Source organism: Poromitra crassiceps, assembly GCF_964638095.1.
Source record: "Poromitra crassiceps genome assembly, chromosome: 5".
Classification (NCBI taxonomy): domain Eukaryota; kingdom Metazoa; phylum Chordata; class Actinopteri; order Beryciformes; family Melamphaidae; genus Poromitra; species Poromitra crassiceps.
Genome location: NC_139642.1, coordinates 51,230,884 through 51,247,051, shown reverse-complemented (window position 1 = coordinate 51,247,051; position 16,168 = coordinate 51,230,884). Strand labels below are relative to the sequence as shown.

The 16,168-nt window shown below is 42.7% G+C and overlaps 1 protein-coding gene across 1 annotated transcript; it reads right to left on the bottom strand.

Annotated features, from left to right (window-relative positions):
• Positions 1-5,444: 5,444 nt before the first annotated feature.
• On the bottom strand, positions 5,445-11,066 carry il10ra (interleukin 10 receptor, alpha). The gene is made up of 7 exons (XM_083636400.1): positions 10,782-11,066; positions 9,772-9,892; positions 9,210-9,385; positions 8,639-8,784; positions 7,873-8,041; positions 7,227-7,345; positions 5,445-6,986 (listed from the first exon to the last, which is right to left on the bottom strand). Exons 1-7 carry the CDS (start codon positions 10,870-10,872, stop codon positions 6,024-6,026), a joined length of 1,785 nt encoding a protein of 594 aa, XP_083492526.1. The 5' UTR covers positions 10,873-11,066; the 3' UTR covers positions 5,445-6,023.
• Between the last annotated feature and the right edge of the window lie 5,102 nt (positions 11,067-16,168).

The window sequence follows — 16,168 nt, the reverse complement described above, 5'->3', positions numbered from 1 at the left end:
CAGCCACAGGCTGTAAAAGCAACGGCTACACAGCTAGTTTCTGCACCTAATGAGAATAGAAAACACAATGTGAGTCACGGTGTGCTTTTTGTGGGTTTTTTGCTCCTCCAACTCTGTAAGAAGCATTTCTCATGCAAGAAGCATTCACTGTATAGATAGACAGATAGATAGATAGATAGATAGATAGATAGATAGATAGATAGATAGATAGATAGATAGATAGATAGATAGATAGATAGATAGATAGATATTTTATTCAAGTGTCATGCACACAATTTGGCAACACAAACACCAATCTGGGAACCCAGAGTCTATCAGTCTGACGACTGACTCTGAGACAGACAGGGGTTTCCGCTGTAGAGCAGACGTCCCGCCCCTCCCGTCATTGTTTACAATCCGACGATATTTCATTTGCAGCCTTTTATATTATTATTGTTAGCCAAAATGTCATCTGGACCTAAAACACTTGAAGTCTGAGGCTTAATTTCAATCATGTAGAGTAGACAGTTATAGCTAGGGTAAGTGTTACCTATATAGACCTAATACACCTTTGCTCGTAACTCATAATTAATATTTAGAAAATCGAATTAACCCCTATATAGATAGATAGGCCCGTGGTTTATGTGGTGTGTTCACACTAAACTAAAAAAGAACAGTTCAACGGGTCTATCAGCTGTTCAAACAACTTCAGACAAGTCCTATTTAAGTTGTTTCAATGTAAGCATGTCATAATAGATGTCTTATTTTCCATATACAGATGATATATTGTAAGCAATGATCATAGGCTAATACACATGTTGTGGGCCTTATGTTGTTTTCTTCTTCTCCATACATTTGTGAAGCCTCACCTGACGCTGTCGGATGGCCGCTCTGTCTGACCCATTCATGCGACTTCCTCCTGGAGGGGTTGGGGGAGACCTGCCCGCGGGGCCGGGGGGGAAGCTGTAGGCGGGGAAAGACGCCCCTCCGGCGGCGGTAGGCACGCTGGTGAAGTCCGGGGAAGTGAAGCTCACCTGTCCGCTGCTGGGACTTGACCCCGGGAAGCCGTGACCGTACGCCGAGTACTCCTCCCGGGCCGCCGCGTGGGAGTAAGCCGGGGTCCAGGCACCTGTCGACGGGCTGTTATGGAGCAGGTCACCAACTCCGGGGACGTGATGATAACTGGGGAAATCTCCATACGACGGTGGCGGGATGTACTGACTGTTCAGTGACAACGTCTATGGCAGGCATACGGCGTTTCTAACGTTTTTAACGGCGTAAAGAGCGGCGTTGGGCCGGAAACCATGACGATATTTGACCCTAATGGCCTGCCATAAACGTCTGCCCCGGGTGTGTCGCCGGGTGTGAGTTGGGAGTACATGCCGGTGTCCTGGTCCGAAAAGGTAGGCTTTAATTAACTCTCAGGCGAATCAATTAACGTTAGTAAACCTCCTGGCGCATATCATAGCCGTGTCCCAGCAGGCTCTTACGCTCTGTTTCCACTTGAGTGGAAGGTGCTGAGTCACGTGTGTTCGGCTACCTGAGTAGGCTAACACTACACACTATAGATTTACTGCTTAGGAGTTCAAAAGTATCATCATGACGTCATGTTTTACCTGAGACCCACCTGGCCACTCATGGTGACGTGAGTCTTTGGTGTTTTATGCCATTTGGCATCCTTTATGTTGCATTACCACCTCCTTCTGGATTTATCCATCCACTGTTTCCCTACATTCTGTCCTTCTGGGCCTCTTGGGTCTCTTCTTCGCAGTAGCATCCAGCTTATAGTACAAGTGGCGCATCATCTCCAGAGTAAATGGTGGGAGTATAGGGAGAAGAGGACAAGTGGCGCTTCATCTCCAGAGTCTATAGGAATCGAGCACGGCACGCGTAGCATGCGAGATTCCTAGTAGGCCAAATGCCACCAATATAAACAAAATAAATATACCTAAAACTTTAATTTATTTTTTCTTTTTCTTAAAGACCCTATCATCATTTGGGATAATTATGAGCCTATTATGGGCTACCTATATCGGTCTCAGTGAGATCTTTTCAGTGCCAAATGGACACAACAAAAACTGAAAGCCGTAACAGTCAAAGTATAGTATAGGTTTTTAGAACAAAAAGGGAAAATCCGCGCCTCAGCCGACGAACGTTGCAGACTGGTGCTTCTCAGACCAGGGACAACTGATTCAAATTGAGAGATGAAATCTGGAGCAAACAGTCAATTTTAGCAAATTTTTTGTTGCACCTATTAAATTTGCTAAAATTGACTGTTTGCTCCAGATCTCATCTCTCAATATAGTATAGGTTTTATTTCGTGTCAAAAGGGCATAACACCTACACCCTTTTGACGCAAGCAAAACCCCACTTTTGACACTGAACAAGCATTGTGGGTAGAGGATTCTAACAGCACTTATGTCAGCTCAAAATGCATGCTGATGTAAGTAACGTCTATCTTGGCTTCATGATCACAGCAGTTTAGTACTCTAGTATCCTATTCATTCATATTCTAGCTCATTAGATCAATGTCATATTCCCATCAAATACTAGGGAGTGTAAACTGGTCAAGATGAGCTCTGATAGTAAGACTGCTTAGGTGGGTTTGTCTTACACTGTAGCAGGGGCGGACTGGGATTCTAATTCAGGCTGGGCATTAGATACCAAGCAGGCCAGGCCGATACGGGCCGACGCGCGTGCCGGCGTCCGAAGGGCGGCGGCGAAAAATTTGGGCCGTTTGAAGCCCAATTTGGACCGTTTGAAGCCCAATTTGGGCCGTTTGAAGCCAGATTTGGGCCGTTTGAAGCCCAATTTGGGCCGTTTGAAGCCAGATTTGGGCCGTTTGAAGCCCAATTTGGGCCGAGTCCAATTTTACAATGAGATGCACCCACTTTAACCCTGAATAAAGTAATAAAACCACAAGTAAACCAGTAGGCGGCGCCTGGCCTCCTGTTCAGTGAGTGGCCTGACTGGGGGCACCACATTTGTTTGTTTTTTTGTTTTTTTTTGCAGGCCAGGCCAGGCCAGGCCAGGCCAGGCCACCGGGCATTTGCCCGACGTGCCCGATTATGCAGTCCGCGCCTGCACTGTAGACTACTTAGCCACACCCCGTCCATTCACATTCCTTCCTGTTCATTCAGTTATCCACGGCCAGTTTAATTCATACTCCTTCCTGTCCAATCACAGTTATCCACGCTCTCCCACGCTATCAATAGCCAATCCGTCCAAGCCATATTCTTCCCTCACTTTGCCACTGAACCAATGATCAAAGCGGTAAACACTATTTCATGTTCTCGTATCTTATTATCTGGTTCTGCTACTCATGTCATGTTGTCACTCCACTGTTGCCATGTTCGTTGTTTTGCCCCACCTCCTCCCCTGCCACCACCAACGTCACGGCTTCAGGGGGATTCCCCATGGGGGGATTTCTATTCTATGCATTCCTGACGCCCTCCTCTCATCATCGCTGGAGGAGCATCATCATGGAGCCATACGCCAAACCATAATCTTGTTTTATTGTATCATTAAAGTTGATTGTGAACTTTAGTCTGTCATGATTGTTGATCAGCTCTAACTCCATTCTCGCATCAATTGGACTGTAAAAAATAACCGCGGCGCACGGAAGCGGAAGTTCTGACGGCGCGGTCATCCACTATACAGCATAAACCCGAAATATTGTCTGTCTGTCCCAGAGTCATATTAGTCATCAGACTGATAGACTCTGGGTGCCCAGATTGCACAAACACTAATATAAACAAAACACATACAAAAACACAGAAAAACAAGAAAAACTCTCCTTAAAGGACCTTTCTTCAAATAGCATGGTTTGCTAGTGGTCTTGGGTTTTTCTGATAAATTTTAGTTTAGTTTTTATTTGGTTTCAGTTCTAGTTTCATTATTATGCTGCATTCAAGCTGTGCGAATATTACCCTTAACACAAACAAAACAATGAAACTAAATTCTTCTATTTTTATTGTATTTTAATTAAGCAATATCACACAAGAGGGAGTGCTGTTGTTGGCTAATATCGTCGATATTAGCCAACAACAACACTCCCTCTTGTGTGATTGCTTTTATACAACAGTTGCACAGCATAAACAAAGCTATTCATCAAGTAATAATAGCATTTCTTTAAGTAATTTGCAACAACAGATGATTTATGTCTGTATATTCGCCTCCGCCATTAAACAAAAACAGTTTCCCCAGGATTACCAAGTCGTGCAGTTTCATGCAGTTTCCTGACTGAAAGCTAGTGAAGCTAACGTTAGCTACTTTGAGGTTAGCACAGATGATTTCATCTTACCATTCATAATTAAGGTACTTCAATCCATATTGTTGTCCCTGTGTGCGAAAACGCAGCCTAATCAAGGAAATGTTTAGAACAGCTGTGAAGTGGAGCAATATACACTGTGGCCGGTGCTGTTATCGTGAAATATCAGCACTGCTCTGGTCCAATCAAATTGCTCGGCCAAACTAACTGTTGTATAATTAGTTTTAGCAGAAAAGTTGCATTTAGTTACAAAGTAGGCCTACAAATCCAGTTTTATTTTATTTTATTTCAGTTCACTTTATTAGTTCAACTAGTGTCGTAGTTTTGTTTTAGTTTTTAGTTATTTGTAGCCTGAAGCAAAACATTGTAATTCATTTGGATGAGATAAACGTTTGGTTTATTTGTCAGTTTGATGTGGGACTTTCCTCATGTGAACTTCTTGATCATGAGGAAAAAAGAGGGAGTCTGAAAGAGGAAGTGTTTGTACCTTAATTTAGATGCCACCTCTCCACCAAACCGCTGTCCTGGTTCAGACATACAGGTTCCTATTTTGAATTTGCATGCGGGAATCCCTGCTTTGATGTATAGGGGCATTCCTTGCTTTAGGTATTTCTTTGCATCATGGTTTCTTTATGTATGAAACCCACATGAAATAGAAACTCAGCAAACGTTTGTAATTGTTTTGTCGACATTCAAAATGTACAGGCGAGACTATTTCGGGGAGAGCATCATCTTTCAATCTTTACATTTGCAGTAATAATAAATGAATGGTTTATTTCACTTTTAGAATAATAAACTACCATGACTGGGAAGTAACATTATAAGCAGCACAGTTAGGCCTACAGTTTAAGCTCACTGGGCGTTCACACCGGGAGATTACATACAAAGTCAATGTAAACATGCGCCTATAGATGTGATTTCACCCCGGATTGAGGCGAGTGATGTGAATTTTTGGGGCGCAAATTACGTTATTTTCGTCTCATCGCCTGTTCACTCGAGCTGAGAACTTTCAATTGGTGAATAATTCACTGAGTGAAGCTTCCCCCCTTGCCTTGTTGTGAACATACAGTTATGCAGAGAAAGCTCACGATTGAGTCAGTATTTGGTAACATTTATTATTTTATTACATCAATGGAGATTAGGCAAAAAAAGCTACTCTGAATAATGACATCATCAGCATTACGGTGAAGGCTTATGGAGCGATAATATAGAAATTAGAGAAACGTTCATGACCTTTTGTTGTTTTGTTTTTAAAATCTATAAAAATCCATTTACTTTGACTGTTATTTGAATAGATACAACAAATAACTCTTTTCATGACTTTTTGACATTAATTGTTGAGATAGGATGTGGTTGTGAGTGGAAGGGATGGGACAAGGAGAAGGCCTTCACTAAATATTGATGTATTGAACTGTTCTACTGTTTCTCTGCATTTCCTACCCACACGAGTTTCACTTCCGTGCATAACAGTCTCTATACACTCCTGCGAAACCAATAGTTACCAGTGAGCAGCTTCTGTTTAGCAGAGATCTAAACACATTAAAAATGCCTGTCACCCCCCCCCCCCTGCGTAATTTCTTCTTCCAAAACACTAAATAGTTCTCCTATTTCATAACTTTAAAAGTCTTGAGCTGTGTCTGGAAGAAGAAAAAAATCCATATGTCTGTGTGGTATGGCAAAGGGAGTGTATTATTGGAATAGAACCGTCAGATATTTTACAACATGTCAGTATAAAAGGCCTTGCATTCCACAGTGTCACGAGCATGACTGTGCATCAGAAGTCATCAGTTTGCATTTCGACGTCACATAAAGAGAGGGACATGTTCATACCAATGTCCTGTCCTCCCTCCACTAGGGGCAGTGTCGAAAGAGCTGTTAAGAGTGGGAAAGCCTCCAGTTGTACAAGAGACAGGCTAGGCGATGTCTCGGAGTCATCCGTCATGACCACAGTGTCCATGTGAATGTGTGTTTTTCGGCAATAACCTGAGAATGTAAGTTCTTCTTTGCAAGTGTCCACAAAATGTCTGCTATTCATCAGTTCATTTTCAATAGCTCTGTATTGTCTGATGTCTTCAGTTCCATAATGTTCTGTTTTATTGCACCAAGTGCACTGACCTGCTCCTGAGCAGATACATGAGTGATGCACGGCTCTGTAGCCTGTGGCCACATCAGCCAACGCTGTGTGTGGATCTCCTGCTATCTGTTTCAACATCTCCTCACCATCACAAACATGGATCTGCACAGCTGAGGGGCTCTGGTTGCGATAATTACCCCCAACGACAGGCTCCGCTATAGGTCCACCATCCTGTCCATCCAGACTCACGGAGAAGTCCAGGCAGCCCAGACCCATTCCGCTATCCTGCCTCTGCCTAGCTGTGTTACTCCTCCCTTCCTGTGGGGGATGCCCTCCTGGACTACTGCTGCCGGTGGAGCTCTCTGATCCTCCCATGCTTCCACAGCCACTATCTTGTTCTTGCCTGATTGGAGCACTTCCTCTGTTGGCCGTGGCAGAGTTGGACTCCATGCTCACCCCGCTGTCCGTGCTTGTCCTCCTGTCCTCCTCCGTGTCCTCCTTTGACACCATAGCCTGTGGCGTCACTGGCTCTTTTGGCTCTTCTTTGGCAGCACAGTTTTTAACGTCTGGTCTGGCGATGGTCAGGAACCAGCCTTTGTCCGTGACAACCTCCACAGGGCCCTCTCCAACAGTGAGTGGGAGCCAGCCACTTCTGGGGGATTTCTGTAAATGGGGAAGAAGAAGGCAAGGAACCAAAAGTTATCATCGAATTGCTAAGGATAGCTATCATGTGGAATGAGAGGGTATTATCTTTGTCATCTCCGTTTATTAAGAAATGAGAACTGAAGCTGAAAATGATTGGTGAACTCTTGTCTCCTTTTGTAAATTGGTTCCTTTTTTCACATAGTAGACCGATTGTCTCATATTTGTTCCTGATTTGCTGCAATTCCTGTATGTTCTTACCAATGCAAGAGGTGTTTTCTCGGGATGGCGCAGGTAACATAATAGGATGGTGAGCAGCACAGCAAGGAAGGCCATCATACCCAGGATGGACAGAGATGACACGGCAATTATATACCACTCTAGAGGGAGCAGAAAATAGGAAACAGTTCAGCAGGTGCCAATAACTTGACTGTATAGAGCTGAACAGTCACGTGACATCTCTTGCCCCGCAAGTATGTTTCCCATTTATTTGATCTTATTTTGAAAAATCCTTTAAAAAAGTTTTAAGGCTGGAACCAAGCCAACCCGTCACCTATACTGAATCGTGAGTGACTGTAAAATATTTCACTTGGAGCAAAAACAAAAATAAAGATGGGGAAAAAAACAAATTTTTGTTTGTTTTTGGTCCAAGTGAAATATTGTATGGTCATTCCTGATTCAGTAGGTCACGCACGGGTTGGCTTGGTTCCAGCCTTAAAATTCATTATATAAGGATTTTTCGAAATGTCTATGGAGAAAATGAATGTGAAACTCACTTCCGCGACAAGAGATCATTCAGCTAGGCAATGGAAGGCTTTCCCATAGCACTAGATTTGAACATGTAACCTTTTGCTTGCTGGCCAGCTTCTCTCAGTTCCCTCTGTCAGTCACCACATGTTTCTCTCACCTTGCTCAGGTAGCAGCAGACACTGCTCAGGAGACATATGGCTGCTGGTGGGTTGTGCTTTGCCCTCCACCATGAGCCTGACACAGTACTCTCTCCCCCAGTGGAGCGAATCAAACGTCTTCGTCCTCTGATCTTCCACACCATCATCAATCAGGTAGGCTATTGTAGTCTGCAGGGCAAAAATCAAAACACTCGTAAAGCAATGGGTGTGTTGAATATGTTTGGATATGTGCGCTTGTGCTTTTAGATTTTGTCATTTCTTTACGAGCCCCGCCCCCGACCACTCTCCCTCAAGAGGCTTTTGCCAGGTTGCCATTGTAAATAAGAATTTGACTTGCCTGGATAATTAAGGCTAAATAAAAATAAATAAAACAAAGAATGGCCTCACACTATGACATTCAACATTACAGGCCTTGCTACACACACACACATGCTGCTTTGGAAATATTACTGAGGGTTTGTTTTTGTTTTGGGAGGAGTACGACATTTTCAGAAACTAGGCATCTCGCGCGCAAGGCGTGCTCGATACCTAGGCTCGTCTGCTGCACGGGCGAGCCCGCCCTGCAGCTCGCCAAGCTGACCCTGCAGCTTGCATAATGCAGTTTGGCCTCTGCGCGGGCTCACAGATAGATAGATAGATAGATAGATAGATAGATAGATAGATAGATTGATTCAGGAAGAGATTAATGATTTAGCAAAATGTTCATATATAGTTGTTTCAGCCATGGAGACTTTTATCAGATTTACACCTAATTCTGACACCCACCTTATTGTCTCTCCCTTTTTCCTCCAGTGATATTGTGTATTTCATTCCATAGAGAAAGAGCTTTGCCAAAATGGTCTTTTTGTGAACTTTGACTGTCAGAGTGCTGGATGTAGCCAGTAGAGTGAAGGAAGGAGGCCGCAAATTACCTATAGCAACAGAGAGAGGAATGTAAGAATACTATGACCATAATGATGCAGCATGCACTGTTGAAAGGATGGCACAATCTAACCAGTAAAAGGTTTGGACACATCTGATTGACTGTGCTATGTTCTTAATTTTCTTATTAAAGCCATTTTGATCTGAAATATTGACATACAAATTTAGTTTGTTTAATACTTTGCTCCGTGCATAATTCCATTTGAGTCATTTGAAAGTTAGTCTTGACTATAATTCTAAAATAAAATGTGGAAAATAGTATAAACAAATAATGTGGTGTGTCCAAACCCTTTGACTGCTAGTGTATTTACAAAGGTTTGACGGATACAGAAAATAATATGCTTTCTGCTTCTTCATTTTGCCAAACCGTGAATTAACCAGCCAAAAGACATTATTTCAATCATGCATTGCTTACTCTTATTTGGGTAAAACCTGTTGATGGTTGTCCACGCTGACACGTTGTCTCCTGTGACCAGCTGAACTCTGACCTTGTAGGCGGCGACGTAGTCGCGGATGAGGTGGGTGAGGTCACAGTAGGTCACTGCGATCCTTGTGCAGCTGGACACCTTGGCCCAGACAAGAACACCATACCTGATGAGAGAAAACGTACTGATGATCCACTCAAAGGAGTAGACATGGGGATGGTGCAACATGAAATGGGAGTTTGCTATTTATTAAGAGTTATGGTTAATTTACATCAGTTGACAGAAACAGCATGAAAAAGAGGAAAACCAGTTTAGACAGATCAGATGACAGAAACAGCATGAAAAAGAGGAAAACCAGTTTAGACAGATCAGATGACAGAAACAGCATGAAAAAGAGGAAAACCAGTTTAGACAGATCAGAGAGAAAAGAAAACTAGAGAAAACGGAAAATATCTGTAGAACTGTGATGATATGATACTGTAACTCTGAAGGAAATTATAGGAAAATTACATTTATTAATGAGAGTGGCTTGGACTGTGAAGTGAAACGTACCTTGCCATCTGTACATTGTAGTGTGACTTCGATGGGGCATCTATAGGAGGGTCCCAGACTGCCATCACCTCCCCATCCCACATATTCAGATCCAGGTTACCAGGAAGAGGGACGTCCAGTCCTGCCACAGAAAGGTTGGTGAGTTTTTTAGTTTTTTTTTACTTTATTTATACAGGGGAGTCTCTTTCCCTGTTCACATTCACACACACATTCATACCTGGAAGCTGACCAGTACAACCACAGTTGCTCAAGGGCACCTCAGCGGTGGTAATAAGGGAGGGGCAAGCACTGCTTATTCACTTTCCCCACTCAGATTGATCCTGCTGGTCCTGGGGATTGAACCGATGACCTTCTGGTCACAAGCTCGCTCCTCTAAACTTGTAGGCCACCACTACTACTCACTTAGGCCACCACTGCCCACAGTGTTAAATGTCCCACTCACTGTCACAAAAATGAATTCACGTAAAGGATAGTTTTCGTAGTTTATGATTGTGGGAACTTAGTTCTATTTTAAGTTCAGACCGTAATATGAAAACATGCGATGGAAGCGCTGTTATCGCAAATGTGTTTTGCAGAAGATGTGGTCTGGAAGAAAAATAGTGTTGTGGAGAAAAAAGGCAAAGAGTGCTGACAAAACATGTACTGTAGGAACGCTGACTACAATGATACTTGGTGGGGTTTCTAAAGGGAACAGAGTTTTAAGCATTTTGACTATTTGTGCGAACAACAGAATGAAACATCCAGCAGGGGAATTCTCCATAAGAATGACATTTTTCTCTCTCTCTCTCTCTCTGTGTTAATCATGGTGGGGAAACCCAACATGTTCGGAAGTTACATTCGATCTCAACATTTCAGAACACTTTCCAGAATTTGTCAAAGATACATTACAAAATACAAATAGCCTAACTCTCTTCCTGTTTATTCCCTTTGAGTGTAACAATTTTAGCCAGCATTACTCAATGTAAAAACAAACATCAGACTCTAATGCTATGAGGAAAGCTATGCATTACCTGACACACAGTTTGTATGGGTGATCAAAAAGACAAGAATCAGTATCTTGAGGCGCCTATCCATTTCTGATCTGTGGACAGATATCCTCATGCCATCAGTGTCATAATAATCCACACAGTAGCCAGCAATACTGCATCACTCAAGCTGCCCTTCATTCATCACTCCTGCGATCCCTCATTCCAAGTGGCAGCAGGGCAAATTGAATGAGGAAAAAAACATGTCCCCTTAATCCAGTATGGGATCTTCTGTGTTACATCAGTGAGTATAACTAAAGTGTTGACTGCGCTGACGTTCTCTCTCTAGTGGTGGTATCTGTTGATCGGTGGAACAAGTGCGAAGGCGGCATATTTCCCCCTTGTGACATTATTTATGTTACACAGCTCTCCCCTCCTCCCATCAGCTGACAGACTTCCTGCCCTGACGTCAGAGACGATGCTCTCGCTTCATCTCTCGGCTGACTGCTTCCTCTTTCGCTGTTTCCTTTCCCCTTTCCATGTATGATGAACAGCAAGCAGCCGGCGTGCACAGAGGTGAGGGACAGAAGAAAGGGGAAGACTCCATCCAGGACTTCCCCTTTGACTTTCACAGAAAATTCTTCAGTTTCTTATAGGCTACATCCTAAGAGCCAATAAGAGATAGAAGCAATCTGGTCGTCACTTGTTTCAGAGGAGACATCAATAAGAGTTTATTGTTTTCTCTGATAATGTAAAATAATTAATCACTCACACACAGAGCACGCTCATTTTTCTCTAAAAACCCGTGTTGCAGCTGTCTGGGCTGCAGGTGGTTTTTCCAAAGAGGACCAATGGTGATGACTGTGAGGGCGATGGGGGAAACTCAAGATACCTGTACTTTTTGTGTGTGTGTGTTTTGAGTGTGTTTGTGTGTTCATATAGCATAACATTTTATGTGAATTGTTGGTACTTTGCCCATGTGTGCTGTAATACATTATAATCTGATCTGAATCTGTAATAACCAGGTTATTACACTATTACAAGTAATGTGACTGCCATTAGAACCTATATATTTATTCTGTTTATACTATAGGCTACTGTGAGCTGTGGAATTCTTAGTGGGCTGCAATGTCTTACTCATGAACATCAACTGATCGATGACCTTTTCATAAAGGCATCAGTTAAGGGTCTTAGTTTCTGTGGTTCCGACAAACCACACAGTTTGTGTGAAGTCACACATTGACACCCTGACGAAGGGATATTCACGGAAACATGTTGGTGTAACTATTAAACACAGCAGAGGAGAATTTGAGGGTGTGACTTTCTTTCTTTATCTTACTGTGATTTAAGCCACACATCCTACGCATTCCTTTCCTCATCTCACTCAGAGACGTGCAGACCTGCACACCAGATTGACCGATTGTCAGTTATTAACTGATTTCCACTGAATGGAATGGATTATGGGAGGAAACGTGACAAACATGACATGGTACTCACACATTCCCCGTGCCCTCCCTTTCCCTGCTCTCTCTTAGTGACCAAAATAACTTTTTCCCTCCTCACCGGATGTAATTGTCGCTGTTCGAAATGTAAGCTAATGCTTAAGTTTAGCGCTACTAAAGTAGCATTTTCAGTTCATACATATTGCATACCTCAACATCTGCACGGTCAAAAGGGAAAGAGAAAACCTGCTAGACTTATGAAGAAAAGTCAAAGAGGTATTTTTGTGGGGTGCATCAACAAGCAATAAATAATTTTTTATCTTTCGAATTTAAAAGCAGCTTTCTGAAAAAGCGGTTAGCGCTGCCATTTAGCAGAATACACCACATCCACTTCTCTCTCTCTCTCTCTCTCTCTCTCTCTCTCTCTCTCTGTCTCTCTCTCTCTCTCTCTCTCTCTCTGTCTCTGTCTCTCTCTCTCGTGACCAGAGCTATTTTCATGTCTCTGTTGCAGTTTTAGTTCCTGGTTAAATAAAAGCACACTAAGCCACAGGAACAGTTCATACTGGAGACTGTGTCTGGCTGTTTGTGGACCTTTTGGTTTCTCTTCTCTCTTGCAGACAGATAGGTGACAGATAAACTCCTGAACTCTGGGGGTCCACCTGACAGCGATCCTCTATTAGTTCAGAGGGTGAGTTTCACAGGTGTGTCACATGCACGTGTAGCGGCATGCATGCATGCAGGGAGATACAACATCACCCTCTAGTGTTGCTGAAAGGGAACGCTCCTAATACCTGTAATGCTCTCCACAAATACATCATTCAGTGTTCTGGCTCTGCTTCAGATTCACGTTGGATAGACTGACAGAAAGACAATATCGCTTTCTATATTCCTCTGAACATCAAAGGTCTTGCGATTCAGACCGGTGTTTCAGCACTCTGATATTACACTGCATTTCATCATCTATTCGGTAACACTTCATAATACTGTAACAAAAAATGGGTAGTTACTGAGGAACGAGTAAGGAACGAACCATTAGTTCATGAATAGTTAATGATTAGTTAATGAGTAGTTGATAGGTAGTTCCTTAATGGTAGTTACTTAAGAACTGACCATTAGTTACCATGTTAACGAACCAGTAAGTAATGATTACTTCCCTAAAAAAAACTTTTTTTCATTTGTTTTCATTCACTAGTTCATTAATAGTTAATCGGTAGTTCCTTAAAGATCCTTAATGGTAGTTACTTAAGAACTGACCTTTAGTTCCCATGGTAGTTACTTAAGAACTGACCATTAGTTACCATGTTAACGAACCAGTAAGTAATGATTACTTCCTTATTTATTTTTTTAATATTTCACTAGTTGTTAAGTAATGGTAAAGTAAGCAGGAAGTAATGGTGTATCCCTTAGTAACTACTCAGTAAGATGTACTGCTTTACTTGAGGGGGCACAAACATGTTAAGTAATGGTAAAGTAAGTAGGAAGTAATGGTGCATTCCTATAGTATATACCGAGTTGTTAGTAAGGAATGCACCATTACTTCCTGCTTACTTTACCATTACTTAACATGTGTGTGACCCCTCAAGTAAAGCAGTACATCTTACCGAGTTGTTAGTAAGGAATGCACCATTACTTCCTGCTTACTTTACCATTACTTAACAACTAGTGAAATATTAAAAAACAAAAACAAGGAAGTAATCATTACTTACTGGTCGTTAACATGGTAACTAATGGTCAGTTCTTAAGTAACTACCATGGGAACTAATGGTCAGTTCTTAAGTAACTACCATTAAGGATCTTTAAGGAACTACCGATTAACTATTAATGAACTAGTGAATGAAAACAAATGAAAAAAAGTTTTTTTTAGGGAAGTAATCATTACTTACTGGTTCGTTAACATGGTAACTAATGGTCAGTTCTTAAGTAACTACCATTAAGGAACTACCTATCAACTACTCATTAACTAATCATTAACTATTCATGAACTAATGGTTCGTTCCTTACTCGTTCCTCAGTAACTACCCATTTTTTGTGTTACAGTATTATGAAGTGTTACCATCTATTCAGATAGTGGACACATGGGAGTTAAGACCCCTGGGCGTTAGACCACCCTGGGCGTTAGACCACCCTCTGGAACACAGTTGTCTCCAAAGCCCTCAAATTCATCATAAATCACTGATCATCATCATATAATAAAAAGAGAAGTTTGGGTGTGTGGGTTTGTGTGTGTGTGAGCAGAATTTTGTTCGGCCACAGCTATGCCGTTTTACGTGCGATCGGGCTGAAACTTTCAGGAAGTGTAAAGAGCACCCCTGCCACCCACCTGACGCAGCCGGATTTTTTTTGGGTGCTCTTTACACTTCCTGAAATTCAGCCTGATCACATGTAAAATGGCATAGCTGTGGCTGAACACAATTCTGCTCACACACTCGCACACAGACACTTTGCATTCTTATTATAGGATGCTGCTTGTGAACATTTGTTTTGAGGCCCCTTCATGCTGAGATCTTCCCATGCAAGCCCAAAGTGTGGTGTGTACGTGTACGTGTGTGTGTGTGTGTGTGTGTGTGTGTGTGTGTGTGTGTGTGTGTGTGTGTGTGTGTGTGTCTGTCTGTGTCTGTCTGTCTGTCTGTGTGTGTGTGTGTGTGTGTGTGTGTGTGTGTGTGTGTGTGTGTGTGTGTGTGTGTGTGTGTGTGTGTGTGTGTGTGTAATATGTACAGTATGTGATTAAGATCAGACATAATAATTGCATGTTGTAGAGGTCTTCATTCACGGGTCCAAAATGATGGACCCGTTTGTTCCCGGACCCGATTGGACCCAACACAAAAAAATGAAAAAAATTTGCCCCAGATATTACAGACCTGGCCCGGTGCATGTCCAAGAGGAGAGAGATGGGTCTTTATGGACCCAAAAAAGTCCAGCAATTAAAATTGCTGATAAGAATTCCAAACGTCTGCGCTGTGTGCTCTGGTGTCCAGGACATCATGAAAACAGCTCCTCAAAAGTGAAGCCAAAATATCTCGACTGCCTCTGGTGGCTGGTTGCAGTATAGGTCTTAAGTCTCGCCTCCTCCATGTTAGTGGATGGGACATGAGCCAAACTAAAAAGAATCTAGCTAAAATAATCTAGATACATTTCCCCCAAAGATGGTTTCTGTCATTGTTCTTATCACACTGATGTAGGTTCAAGTGTTCATTTTTCTGATAAGTTTGTTTTTAATTATTTATTTGACAATATCAAAAAGTGTGATTGACAGCTGTGACAGCCACTGGCTGGGTCCTAATGCACCTGACATTTCAATGTCAGAGATCTCAGACCCACGGTAAACGGTACCAGACCCGACCTGGACCCACGGTCGCTTGTCTTGAATGGACCCGAGTCCCGGCCGGTAACACTGCCATGGCATTGTTAAGGCTAAATGTCATTACCGTCGGTCTCTTTGCTTGTCTGTGTGATGTTTCTCTCTCTCGCACACACACACACACACACACACACACACACACACACACACACACACACACACACACACACACACACACACAACTATTGTCCCCACTTCAGTGACAGCTCTGTGTCTTATTGAACTGCTTATTAGAATGCTGCCACTGTTCCACACCCCCCAACCTGTGCAATTTAGAAATGTAATGCATTTAATTTGACAAAGTTCACATTGAGGGTGGAAAAACCATTAAAAAAAATATGGAAGATGAAAAGTCTTTCATCTTTGCGCAAAAAGGCCATTTCTCTCTGTGAAGAGGAAGCCATTTTGGTTCAGGGCCCTGACTGCTCAGCTGGCGTCATTTGAGCCATAATGGAGCTTGACAGACAGTCCCTGACCGGCTAGCATGAAACCGGTCTGGCAGGTGGGAAACTATAGTGCGCTGTGGGCACGCCCGTCTCTGTGAGGAGAAGAATGAGGGATTGAGAGAGCGATGGAGGTTGAGGGTGGGAGGTGTGTTATGGGAGGAGCACTAGAGGGCACCTACCTGTGAG

Bases quoted from the DNA above. Each gene is read 5' to 3' on its own strand.
- il10ra (XM_083636400.1), bottom strand. From the start codon at position 10,872: ATGAGGATATCTGTCCACAGATCAGAAATGGATAGGCGCCTCAAGATA. The intron at 9,893-10,781 runs GTAATGCATAGC...TTTCTGTGGCAG, and splicing joins CCATACAAACTGTGTGTCAG to GACTGGACGTCCCTCTTCCT. The intron at 7,346-7,872 runs GTGAGAGAAACA...TGCTCCCTCTAG, and splicing joins TCTGCTGCTACCTGAGCAAG to AGTGGTATATAATTGCCGTG.